We start from the raw sequence: 13,811 nt of genomic DNA on the forward strand, positions 1-13,811 counted from the left end.
CGTGTAGAATAATTTAGGCTTTTTTTCATCTTTTTCATTTTTAGATTTTAGAAATACTAGCTTTCTGCATTCTCCTGTATGTTTATAAAAGAAAAGGAATGAAGCACATTGTGATTCTGCTAACCCTGGTGGCACTTCTAGGTAAGGTTGTCCTTTGTTCCCTTAGTCTCTGATCTAGCAGTGGTGAGAGAGAAGGTCTGAAGGAAGATACTTGAGCATGCTATTCCTTTCTCATTGCTTGTACTTTCAACTGTGATCTATAGAAAGAAACTGAGTCTCAGTTATGCAAATTATACTTTGCATGTCCATCACTATTATCAACATATGTTTAATTCTTTTAAGAATATTTTAAGGATTTTTACTTCATAATTTTATTTGCTCTGACAATTTGAAGATTTTTTTTAGTAAGTAATTGAAAAAAATATTAAAAGAGGAACAAATGACCAACTGAAACTTTCATAATAGGAATTAGTTATTAAAACCTGTCCTGTTTGCATTGTTTTAAAAAACTTTAAACAATAGCTACTAAGAAACGTAGATGTATGCAGTATGATTTTCTGAAATATAACATTTCTTTCATTCATTGTTTACCCACCTATTTCCTTTTTTCCAGAGGCACCTTATAAGATCCAAAAACTGATGCTTAGATAAGCCTACTTTATATTTTTTAATCTATCCTACCTCCTCACTTCCTCTCTCTCACACACACATACACACACGACATGCACACACACACACTTGTATATTTCTGTACTAGGAGATCTCACTGATCATTTGGGAAATTCCCTTTATAAAAATCTATTTATAATTCTCCCTTTGCCTCTTCTTTGCCTGTAAGATGACCCACACATTGTATGTTATTTGCTATGACTTTGTAGATTATACTTATGCCATTGAGGTGGACTGCAGCCCCAAGATTAATGAGGTGCTGGAACTTTCATTTTTTGCATCTCATCAACTAATTATCTCCTATGAATTGGAAGATTTGTATTTGTGATAGTTAACTTACAGAAACAAATTTATACCATATTCAGGCATGCTGTTGATCTAAAGAAGAGAAAAGCAGCTTTATATTTGTTTCCTTCTAAGTTACCAGATAAGAAGAACAAAAGCAAACAACTTAGAGAGAAAATGAACATTATATAGGAAAATATTGACAATAAAGGAAATTTTAAATAGGAAAGTAAAATAATGGAATTAAGATCATGCATATCAGTTCTGGTCATAAATGCAAATGAGGTAAGTTTACCTAGTGAAAAAAAGATTTCTAAATTGAATTTCAGAAAACTTCCCAGTCTGGTTTTGAAAAGATTCTGAAATTGGATTCAGTCAGTTTGCTCCAGTTCAGCTCTATAAGAATTACTAATATAGCACTATTTTGATTGCCGTTGTTGGTTGTGAAATATTTTGACTTCACAATATATTTTGTCTAAAACAAGGTAACTCAGATTGAAAGTAAAAGAAACCAAGTTCAAATCAAGGCAGAAGCATTAAAAGCAACAAAGAATACTGGTTTCCCCCCACCCTTTAGTGTTTAGTCGCTGATCCTGGGAAGACTGAGCGTCGGGAGGAGGAGGCACCGGGGCTTGGAGACACTCAGGAGACTTGGGCAGCAGCTGTATTGAGAACTACGTTAACAGAAATATGAGAGGAGCAGGAGACTGCTCTTAGCCCACAAAAGATAAGTAGACAGAAATATATGTAAAGATAGAGGAACTGAATACTTAATTTTGATCCGGCAGCTCTAATATTGAACTCTAAATCCTGAGAAGAGAGAATAACATCTTCTTTCAAGTGCTTATGTAGCATTTACAAAAGTTGTTCACGTAAATGGCCACAAAAAAAATCCTTGATAAATACCAGGAAGCTGAATAGTACAGACCACATTTTCATATCACAGTGAAATAAAAACAGAAAATAATAACAAAATAGAAACAGTGAATCCTGAGGTTCTGAGGCTAATAGAACAGTGTGTTCAACTACCAGTCTGTTATGATCCCTTTGGGAAACCTGGCTGTTCAGACCACAAGACCATAACCACATTGTATTCTAATTTCAGTCAAAGTTTAGGAGGGAATCAAGGTCCCTCAAGAGCTAACTTTACAAACTTAAACCATCAAGTAACACACATCTCTGTAGATACTTAAAATTCCTAGATTAGCTAAAATGTCACCATCATTGTAATCTGAAGAAAATATGTCAAAGGACCAGGTCGAGAGACATTTTATGATGAAGAGAAGCCCAGCTGTAAGGGCCTCGGTTCACACTGGGGGTTGTTTTTAGAACTTACCACCTGGTCTCCTCTGTTAATTAGGACTTTTAATGGAAAGAAAATGCCTACTTTGGAAGTGTGTCCTGTTACTCTTTGAGTTAAAATATATTTTCAGTTTTTGGAAAATGGGAGGCCTTTTCTGGTTGCCATCACCTATTTTTTAAAGCATACTCTTTATATATATAAAATACTTTCTTAAAAGCTGCAAAGACTAAAGCTCAGATATATTATGATGAGGTAGATCAACAGCAACAAAGGTAGTATTTCTCTATCATATTGTTTTTGACTTACAAGTATTTTATTTCTTGTAAAAATTATTTTTCAACTTTCTGTAGGGTTCAGCTGAGTTATGGAATTATATGCATCAGCAATTTCAAGGGACATAATACGAAAAGAAAACACTATTTTCTCCCTGTAGAAAATGTTTCCAGAAAATGCTTCATTGCTTTCATATTGACATAACTTTATCAAGTCACTTTTTCTTCATTGCTACTTGGAACCTATGAAAAATTTGTTCTCATAAGAATAGGTTCTTCTTTAGCATAAAAAATAAATAGACATTGCTTATGAAAATCTCAGATTTATGGCTGGCTCTGAGAAATAAATACTCAGCTCTGATCCTGCTTCCTATTAGCGTCTTTGTCAAAAAATATTTTTAATGAGACTCCTATGCATTTACTAAGAAAAGGGCTCATACATAGAGTTAGTACAACTTTTAGTAAACTCACTGAGTGACTTGCTTTCCACTTTCCAGTCTTCTCATCTATTTGGCTTTAAAATTTTTCAGTATAGTTTAATAGTTATTTTCCCATTAATGTTACATAGATGATCTGACTTTTCTTATCTCCTCCCTTCATTGTTTCCTCCTTTCACATCTACTTGTAATTGTACCCTCTGCAGTCTATTTTCTCCTTTCAACATAGAAAATAAGCATCTTGCACCAAAGATAAAAAGCACACAGGCACACAGCAGCTCTTTAGCTGATTTAAGCAGATTGAAAGTACAGCCTGAGCAACAGGACTGCCGCTTGGCTAGTGTCAAATCTTACCCTGCACCTCTCACAGCAGTCCTCCACCTTAACCCATAATTGGGGCATATACTACTCTACCGTGTAAACTTAAGGTATTTATTTGTAATTCTACCTCAAATATGTATTTTCTTTGTGTTTTTGTTTTCTTTTTCAGCCTCATTGACTGTTATTTCAGGAAAAGCCGTCTCAGGCATGATCACATTTTCTGTGATGGATAAAATGCAACTAACTTATCCCATCTTCTATATCATGTTTATCGTCATGATAGCATCTTGTGTTTTCCAAGTCAAGTAAGTTAGCTTCTGCATAATCACTAATCTTTCAACATTCCTGTGCTTCTCTGAGCATTAATCTTTATTGCCTTCAGATAATAATTAAAATTAGATGTAACTGATTTCTAAGGGTGAAAGGTCTACAGCTTATCCTCAGCTAGCATGCCTAGCTTTATCTTTCGCATCCAATTTTTCTAAGCATTTCCCTCACATCTTGTGAGTTCTAAAGTGCAGCCATAATCCAGCTAAGTGCACTTTGATACTTTCCTGATGCTCTTCTGCTTGTAATTAATATCCATCGTACGCAGGTTGTCATTAGCAATAAATCAAAGGGGCAGGTCTACATTCAGGATTTCTAAATATAGGAAATACGTGAACCCTTCACCTTCATTTCTTAGCTCATACTCATTAATTGCCCGGGGATGGACAAAACCAGACGTTTGGCCGGGAGGGAAATCCTTCCCCCAGAACTTTGCATCTTAGCCAGAATTTTCTTTGAACCCATGGGATTGCAGAATGATTGTTTTATGTTTCTCTTGGGGCCTCATAGTGGTGACATGGAACATATTTAATTTCTGCTCTTCTCTCCCCCCACTTCCATCTGCTCCAATCACTTCCCCTCCATTCCACACCATGATTATGCCTTTGCTTCCTAGGCTCTCTTGAGTCAACCAGAAAGTTTTCTGTTTATCCCAAATGCTATAAAAAAGCACCATCCGAGTGCCAGCTAGGAAATCAAAGCCCAGACTCAGGAAGAGAGTAGTTCCTTCCATACGTGCTAGAAGTAAAGGCTAATTGTTACAGGCTGGACACAGGCAGTGTTACCAGAGTATAGAGAATTACTGGAGAAACCCAATGTTTGTCCCTGTTTCATTTATCATTTCCTTGTATGACTGAGTGTGTTTCTGATACCTGAATCTTGCTGTTGTATTTCATCTCTCTTTCTCCTTCTGCACTGATTAGTACTGCTGTAATATCTTTTGGAAGTTAGTGATTAGCATCATCATTTTTAAACCATTCTTTATGAATTTAAAAGGCAGATACAATTGAAGGTAAACCGCATTCCTATCACCCTTCAGTCCCTGCATCTTTCACCCTAGAGCTGTGTGAACTGGAACTGTAGAACTGGCTGCCCATTAAAACTACCTGAGGAGGTTTGTTTGTCCATGTGTACGGACATATATGTATACATGCACATATCTATGCGCCTGCATATACACACAAAGGTGCACCTGGGCTCTACTCACAAGAAACCATATTTTGCAGCTGCCTAGAATTTTTTTCAATTGTTTAGAATAGGACCTAAGCATTAGTGCTTTTTTAAAGTACCCAGGTGATGTCAGTGGAATGCCCTGTTTTAGAAAAAGGTTCTGTGTCTGGCTGGGCAGCACAGTGCAGTTGTGTGGCTCTGAATCATGTTGGTGGCCAAAGTAAGAAGCTGAGCTCCCACATGTGCTCTGCAGCTGGCGTACTGAGCATTGTTTTTGAAACGTTAAACATTCCTTTATGTCTCCATCTTCTTTCTTGGCACGTGGCATGTCAATGGATAGCTATACTATTCCCCAGATATGATATTTAACAGATTCTGGGGTCTATCCTAATGAATCAGCCCCAGTGTGATACTGGTCCAGCAGCTTGAATCGCTTCCAACTCAAACTTCTGTGGCCTCAGAATATGATTAATTGCTTTTCATTGTTACTGCTGTTGGTTTAAACAGACCATAAAACCTGACATCTGATCTCATACATCAGATGCATATAAGCTATGACGGCTGATTGGAAATGCCCTTTTACCGCACTTCCTTTCCCTTTGTAGTTGTAGCTAAAGAACATGCATTTCTTGATGTTATTGGTAACTTATTGCTGAGCGTCCCAAAAGCCAGAGCTTCAGTAGTGCCTTCTGCTCTAGGTTCCTGAATCAAGCCACGAAACTCTACAATACAACGACGGTGGTGCCAGTGAACCACATATTCTTTACAACCAGTGCCATTATTGCAGGTGAGTTTTGGCTTTCTAAACTTAGGTGATTCTACCTCACACAAAAGCATTCTCTCAGAGTAAATGAGAAAATCAAGGAAACTTTAGGTTATAAGGAACTGTGTAGCCTCCAGCCAGTGTCTGAATTTCTTCCATAACATCCTCTAGGACAAGTTATTCTACTCTGTGTGAATGCTCCCCAGTGCTCTCTCTCTCCCGAGACAACTCAGTCCCGCTTTGGGTCACACTGAGTATTTGGAGCACTAGATTTATTAGGAAGTACTTCCTTATATTGGGGCTGAAATTAGCTTCCTATGAATTCAAGACACTCACCTTCATTCTGCTTTCTGGCCTGTTCTCCTTGCCAGCCCTTTTGACGATCAAAGCAGCTAACGGGTCCTCTTGGTCTTGTCTCTGGACACACACCCACAGTTCCATTAACTTCCTCCCTGCCCTTCGCCACCTTCATCAGAAAGCAGGATCTAAAATTGAAACCAGTGTTCCAGGGAAAGCCAGACACCATTACCTTTGCTATTCTGACCTCTTTTTACTATTGCAGTTCTTTCATATTTACAGACAATTTTTTTTATATATTAGATACAATAGTTTTTAAAAAGAAGTACGAATTTGAAACTTGGTCTAAAACAAAATATAGTACATTCAGGTATTTCCCTCCCAAGCTTGATATGGTATTCCCTTGTATTGACTCAAGGATGTATTTACTACCTTCTTGTATTGGGAGTTTATTTCCCATTGCAAAGTTTATGTATTTTGGAGGTAATTAGGGATTTATCTGTTTCCTAACTGGCACATCTTTTTTATTTCATGGCAAACAATGTGACTGCCAGTGAGCAGTTTTTAAAAGTAACTATTGCATTTTCTGTTTTCTGAAATTGAAACTTTTAAAGAGAAAGATTATATCCCAAGGCTTTTTTTTTTTTTTTTTTTAGCACTTTAAGCTTGTTGCCAAAAGAAAGTAAGGAAAGATTGAACATTTGTGTGCCCTAGAATTACTGGAAAGGAATAAGAACAAGGCCATATAAGAGCTGTAGGCATTGCATACAGCCTAATAGTTAATATTAATGTGCTAAGGACAGGGAGAATGAGTAGTTCCCCTGAAAAGAAGGTTTTGCAGGAGGACCAACAGGGCTGGATCACAATGCTCGGCACTGAGTAGTTGATGATCAGGGAGGCCTGAACTTCCTGAGGATGATAACAGTTCATCTAATGTTACTGAAGTGTGGAACAGAGGTGAAGCTTCTTGACTTACTTCTCTTTGCCTCCATTAAAAAGTATAGCTTAAAATGTGATACCATATTTTGCCTACTAAATTAGTAAAGGTTTTGTTTTGTTCTTTCATTGCAATAACCATTGTTGACAATCTGCAGTCCTGCAGGCACTCTCAGGAGTCGGGTGGCATGGTACCACCCTCCCAGAACTGAGTTTCATAGTTTTTATCAAGAACCTCAAAAATGTTTCTACTCTTTGATCCTAGAACTCCATGACAAAAAAAGCAAACAACACAATTTTAAAAATGGGCAAAGGACTTGAGTAGTCATTTTTCCAAAGATGACATACAAACAGCCAATAAGCACATGAAAATCACTTATCATCACTAATCATTAGGAAAATGCAAATCAAATCACAAGAAGATACCACCTTACACCCATTAGGATGGCTACATCACTAGGAAACAAACAGAAAATTTTAAGTGTTGGTGAAAACATGGAAAAATTGGAACCCTTGTGCACTGTTGGTGGGACTGTAAAATGGGATAGCCACTGTGAAAAACATGGTATAAGTTCCTCAAAAAATCAACCATAAATCTGTATGATCCAGCAATTCCACCTCTGGGTCTATGTCTAGAAAACTGAAAGCAGGGACTCAAACTGATGTTTATATGTCTCGGTTCATAGCAGCATTATTCACTATAGCCAAAAGGTAGAAGCAACCCAAATGTCCATTGACAGATGAATAGATAAAGAAAATGTGGTATATCATACAATTAAATATTATTCAGCCTTAAAAAGGAAGGAAATTCAGACACATGGTACAACATGGGTAAGCCTGGGACATTATGCTAAGGGAAATAAGCCCGTCACAAAGAGACAGCTACTGTATGATTCCACTTACATAAGGTATCTGCAGTAGTCAAACCAAAAGAAAGGGAAGGTAAAATGGTGATTTCCTGGGGCTGAGGGTGGAGGAAATGGGGAGTTGTTGTTTAATGGGTATATTTGCAAGATGAGAAGTTCATGAGATTGGTTGCACAACAATGTGAATATACTTACCATAACCGAACTATAAGCTTAAAAATGGTTAGATTGGTAAATTTTATGTTATATGTATTTTATTACAATTCTAAAGCAAGAAAATGTTTCCATCCTTTAAAACAAATTCCTCTTAAAATGACGACAAAAAATTCTGAAATACTGGGGAAAAAAATGTACAAAAAAGTTTATTACTACTTTACTAAAGCAAAAAAAAATTCAGAGTAACTTAAAATGCCCTTAAAAATGCACATTATGGTACATTAGCTTAGAATAACATTAAAACATTAAAATTATTATGAGGAAGTGTGTAATAACATGCAATAATGCTTCAGAGATGTTCATTCAACAAAGATTCATTAGCATCAGATGTGGCTCCTTTCTATAAGTTCACTCTCTAGGAAAGGAGATTTCCTTTCCTCCTGAGAAAGCCTCCTGAGAAGAGACTGTCTTGTCCATCACGGTATCTGTAGCACAAAAGCTAACGTACAGAAGTCTCAGCAAATGTTTGTCAACTAGCTAGCAAAGCTACCACCACCCACACAAAAATTTAATTCTAAGTGATGTATAAAAACTCTGTGAAGGCTTTGGGACCTCAGACCAAGAAGAAATCATTGAGACCAAGAAACGGAGAAGACAGTCTCCTCAGAGTAAAGGATGTATCCATGTTTTCCTTCACCCAAAAAAGAACAACAGAAGAAAGAAATGGGAGAGGAGACTGGCAATGAGAATGGAGCTGAGGTAGCACGTCACTGCTACAGTGTCCTCCAGCGCCTGAGGGAGCGTGTGGCCACACCAGCAGACCGCAGGGCCTTGCCAAGAGTAACAGCACGGACAACAGCTGGCCTGAAGTGCACATGCTATGTCAGAAGCCCCAGGGTCCGCCCAGCCTCTCAGGTCAGGCTTACTGACCCCTGGCCTAAAACCGTAGGTGGGACATGTCATGAAAGTTTTGTTTCCTTGCATGTTCCAGTTGGACAAATCCTGGGCTGGATAAGACATTTCTGTTTGTAAAAGTGATGTCAGTTGTGTTGATTTTATAATAATGATACTCCTTTGGGAATCATGTTCTTTTTGGAAATCTATGTTCTTTTTGAAATCATTGAAAATATAAATATGGCATGCAACTAACATTTTAAACTAAGCTACTGAAGTGCATTTTAAGGGTAACCATACTTAGAAAAAATAATGTATTAACAGAATTTGAAAAACAACGTGTACCTATTATAAATATTCTTATGCTACAATTAATTTGTCTTCTATTCCTGTTATAGGTATCATATTTTATCAGGAATTCCTTGGAGCAGCTTTTCTCACTGTATTTATCTATCTTTTTGGGTGAGTAACTGTCTCAGAGGTGAGATATATGAAATCCTGTTACTTTTATGTAGGGCCTTTTGACACTGTACCTGAGGAATAGAAAATTGGAAAATAGTATAAGAAACATCAGTTCCCTGAGCTCCTACAAGAAATCTATTTTTTGATTTAACACCATACATGGGACTCAGTGTCTTTGACCTTGTGATTTAGGTATCTCTCTGTGGGTTCTGAAACACTGGGGATTTTCAGTTCCAGCCAAAGTCAAGATAAATCCACTGGCCTCTGTAGCTTCTCCACACCCCTTTCATACTGTATTAGACCCACCTCACTCTGGGAACCCTTGCATTAGATCTCAGTCAGGGAGCCACAGATGCCTTTGGGATCACCTAGAATAAAAGGCCAAGATCTATTAGCTTTGGGCCTAATAACATCAGATTGGTAGCATCCCTTTTTTATGTCTGGGTACCTAGCTTTTTTAACCCTTCTGGAAGATTTGGTGAGCATCATTGCATTTTTGCAAACAGAGAGCAGACCTTTGACAGAATATCTCCAATGTACAGGATTGTCTGTTGGTTCCTAACTGGCTCAGCTGCTGCTTGAGCCGGTGTTCCCCATGCTGATTGTTACATGAACTTGAGCCTGAGCTGTTTTCGATGTAGAAAAACATCTGTCTTGAAAATTCAATTTCATAAGATATTTGGGTGAGGCTGAACTTCTGGGGTCTGGAAATTATGACTATTCTTATCACCAAGGACAACTAAATTTATTAGAAAAGTAAAGAATAAGTTACTGTTTTGGTTGTGTTGTATGCCAATAATGGACCTGGGCATGCGTGGATAGCAAATGAGACCTAGCTTCTACCCAAAGGGTTTAGAGCCTAAATTAGCCTCCAGATGGTAAAAACTTGGGGCAGAGATTTGTTGGAAGCTACCTACGTCTTGGTTCTGGGGACAAATATTATTTGCTGCAGCAATTAAGACAAGTTCTAGGCAACTGACCATGAGAAACAGGAAGAACAAAACCAACGAGGTTTATGTCATCATGTAGAATATGGAGCTCAGTTACTTAATGCCATGAACTGTTTCAGTGTTCTTGTGTTCCTTATTAATATTACTCTTACAGGTGTTTTCTGTCATTCCTTGGTGTGTTCTTGGTCACAAGAAATCGAGAAAAGAAACATCTGCCACAGTCTTACATTGATTTTGGAAATATTCCTGGTAAAACTATAAATTATTTAATTTATAATAGAAAATTTTATCCTTAAAAATTAGTAAGGGCTGGTATCCTTTTGGGTATGAAATTAATATAAAACATAGTTCTCATCCTTAAAAAATATACATTTAATGAAACCAAAGGTGATGTTTTAACTGTAAATGTTAATAATCATTTATTGAATGTCAGTTTTGCACAGAACACTGGGGATATAAGAAAACTGGCCTTGTTTTCTTCATTTGGGTGATGTTGCAAGATTCCTTTTTGAGCTTCCTTAAGCTGGGCAAGGAGCAGACAATGGCTGCCAGCAGCAGACTGCGGGGAGAGCCGGGAGGGGAGCACCTGAGGCCGGTGGGCTAGGCCACAGGGGCACACGGGTCCTGGGGAGGCCGAGGTGCCCGTGCTCTGTGGGCCGGGCAGGACATTCTCCACGGCTACCTGAGCATGAGGAATGTTTTCCCTTCCCACTTCCCTCATTCATCCTGATCTACTGAACATGCTTTGTCTGTCCAGTTCCCCACTCGCACTGAGAAATAACTCGCTTTAGTCATGCAGACAACAGAAGACAACGATATCCAGAACACAGGAAACAGTCTGCCATGTCCTCACCTCCTCTCCTGCCCACTGACGCCCAACAGTCTCAGCTGTGCTAGGGACTTGGCGTGGCCTCTGGGTTTCTAGACAAAACTAGTAGTGTTCTCAAAGATCCCTCCACCATTCTGTTAAGACCCAACCTTTGAAGCAAAACCATTACAACCTTGTCCCCGCAACTGAGTATATGGCCCTCAGAATTCTGTGTTCTCTGTCCCATTTGAACTATCTTACCAGCTAAGAGCGTTCAATTGGCGTTCATGGCAGAGATGTGCATCATAGGTGACTTGTGTGGTTAGAAGTTCTTTGGTAGGAAATAAAGTTTACTTTTACCTTTAACTCTACTTTTTACCTCACAAAGCCCCATACGTAGGATCAATACCAGCTTTAGAAGCCACTGTGAAAGACTATTTTCCTATGTTGTTATATGCAGTAGACTAAATGTGGAGAAGGCAGAACACTAGGGAGACAGGTCTGGAGGTGGCAGCCTGCCCCGTGCTCATCTCCTGGCTGCTCCTCCCTGGTTTCCATGCCGGCATCGTGGGTCCTGGGGGTGGGCAGGTAGTGCTCTCACGTGGATGGCGCACGCTCACGTATGAAGGGCATGGAGTTCCGTGGGGCTTTTCTTCCGTGACATTTATCTCTTCTGTTTAGAGGGAGACCGCATAGTATGAGAAAAGGGGAAAAAAATGTGGCCTAGATAGGGGATGAATTATGGAAGTTATTCTTGTGTAAGACCTCAAAATATTTTTTTGTGATTATTATCTACACAGGGAAACAAATGTTGGACAAAATACAACCAGATTCAGATGGCTTATCCTATGGAACTTTGCCTAATGGGAGTGACTCAACAAAGAGCCAAAGTGGAGAGAAGAAAGAGGTCTAGAATGCCAGAGGGATGGCTGTTGGCCTGCTACTCAGACCACCTTTGTAAAAGATTGCACGTGTTCAGTTTGTGTCAGCAGCTATTTTACACTGACATGTGCTAGCATTAGTCAGTCCTTTACCCCACCCCCTTCCTACGGACCATCAGGGCCTTCTTAGACTTTGACAGACTAATATTTTTGTGGAATGTAGTGTGAAGTGTTCCCCGCACCCTGGACCTCTCCCCAGTGATCGTCTAACCATCTAGGTCTTCATTAGAGCCTGGCAAACCAAGCAGGAATGTCACACAAAAATGTGCATTCACGATTTGGCTGCAGAACACATAGGCTGCTTTCCCCACATGGCTTATAGTGTCAGTTGCTTTGATTTAAAGAAACACTTCACCCTACAACCCCACTCCTGAACCAAGGGTTTGAGAACATTCATTTTTCCTAAGACATCTTTTATGAGCCTCTCATAAAGATCTCACGTTTCTGTTCCTGAATTAGAATGGTGAATCACCTTTTCTGAAAACTAGCCCTCTAACAACCATCCTTTGAAAATTGAGGGTGTCTTTAAAATTAGTACTTGTAAGTGGCAGTCTGTGATGGTGCATACCAAAACTAAAGGCCCTTGGCTAGTGGACTTTTTAAGATTGAGAAAGGAAAAAATTAAGAAGTAGGACCAGTTTTTTAAAATAAAAATATAGAATGATGACATCTTATTCAGCTGTATGGTCCTATTATACTTAACTTGAAACTGGAAACTGCATATCCTACTGCCTGGATTTGTTTAGTGCTTATAATTTATCAAGTGTGTTTATATGTTTTAACTCTCAACACAAGTCTCAAAAATTGTGTTTATATTCTTAGTGACATTTTCACTAACACACTATTTCTTCCCCAAGTCATTATCTCAAGCTTTATAAATTCTTTTAAGTAAAAGGATAGTTATGATTAGGAAACTGGATTTCAGCCATTTTCAGTCTGTAGACACAGCACCTAGCCAGGTGGTCTCTGAGTCTAGAGGGGAAGGCAGGTGCTCCTGTACCCTGGCTTTTCTGGTGCTATTAGTCACATATGTCTACTAAGACCCATTTGCAGGTAGAGTCCATAATCATATCTGTTGTTTATTATCTACCTAATATTTAAATGAGAAGAAAAGAACTAATCTTCATTGTAACCAACATCAAATAATAGGTCCTATCCTTAATGACAGTTCAAAACCTTCAGGTCACTTCTGACATGCCAGAACCATACTGTTACAGCAGTTGTCTTGCATTTGTATAGGTTGTTTACCTCAGAGGTACTGAGACCAAAACTGAGCTGCTTCAAGTCTTTCTTTGTCATAATTGCACTTCTGACCAGCCAGACGTGGCCACAAAGGGGAGATTTGAATCCATCACCAATATATGAATAATAGCCTAGAGCCCATGTCTGGTTTTTGAACTCCTGGTAACAATTCTTGCCATTGTGGAAAGTGTCTCCTTAATTCAAATAAAAGTCTTATAATTTATGGCATGTTTTACTGAATTGGTCCAACATGTTGGCACTGGAAGGATCAGCTAAGAAATGTGTCTGATGACTTTTTAAAACTGGTTTCAAAGATTGGGGGCATAATTAGACTGAAGAGTTAATTACTTGAAGTAGGACTACATTTAACAGCACGTGGTTTTGAGCATTGTAGAATTTTGCACAGATACAAGCATAATCCCAATACTTGAGTGGTCGCCAACATTTGCATCTTTTAAAAGTTTTGAGAAATGACACTGCCTTATGCATATTTAAGCAATCCAGCAGTGCTTTATAAGTCCATGTAAAATATATTCAGACCTAATTTTACTTTCCAGACTGCTTCTCCAAAGTAAGGTGAACAGGCAGTGTCGTTGTACTGGCTTGTCAGGTTTTCTGAATCACACGGTGCATGAGCACAGCCAAAGCCAGCCCAGTCCTTGACATTATGAGCTGGGGACCCTTAGCCAACACTTGGCTCAACTGACTATTT

The 13,811-nt window shown here is 38.7% G+C and overlaps 1 protein-coding gene across 14 annotated transcripts in view; it reads left to right on the forward strand.

The window, feature by feature from the left end:
- The window catches only part of NIPAL2 (NIPA like domain containing 2), a 67,519-nt gene extending 54,197 nt beyond the window's left edge, over positions 1-13,322 (forward strand). For 8 of the 14 annotated variants that reach the window (XM_036875799.2, XM_036875809.2, XM_036875816.2 and 5 more), the window contains 7 exons: positions 45-141; positions 3,457-3,592; positions 5,483-5,571; positions 8,509-8,717; positions 9,095-9,158; positions 10,263-10,357; positions 11,717-13,322. In XM_036875799.2, the coding sequence (XP_036731694.2) occupies positions 45-141; positions 3,457-3,592; positions 5,483-5,571; positions 8,509-8,717; positions 9,095-9,158; positions 10,263-10,357; positions 11,717-11,932 (906 nt within the window). In that variant the 3' untranslated portion in view covers positions 11,933-13,322. Of the gene's footprint in view, positions 1-44; positions 142-3,456; positions 3,593-5,482; positions 5,572-8,508; positions 8,752-9,094; positions 9,159-10,262; positions 10,358-11,716 lie in introns of all 14 variants that reach the window. The other 6 variants (XM_057497868.1, XM_036875834.2, XM_057497867.1 and 3 more) reach the window with 5 other exon arrangements.
- The last annotated feature ends 489 nt before the right edge of the window (positions 13,323-13,811 follow it).

The sequence above is a fragment of the Manis pentadactyla genome, chromosome 3 (genome assembly GCF_030020395.1).
Source record: "Manis pentadactyla isolate mManPen7 chromosome 3, mManPen7.hap1, whole genome shotgun sequence".
NCBI lineage: Eukaryota > Metazoa > Chordata > Mammalia > Pholidota > Manidae > Manis > Manis pentadactyla.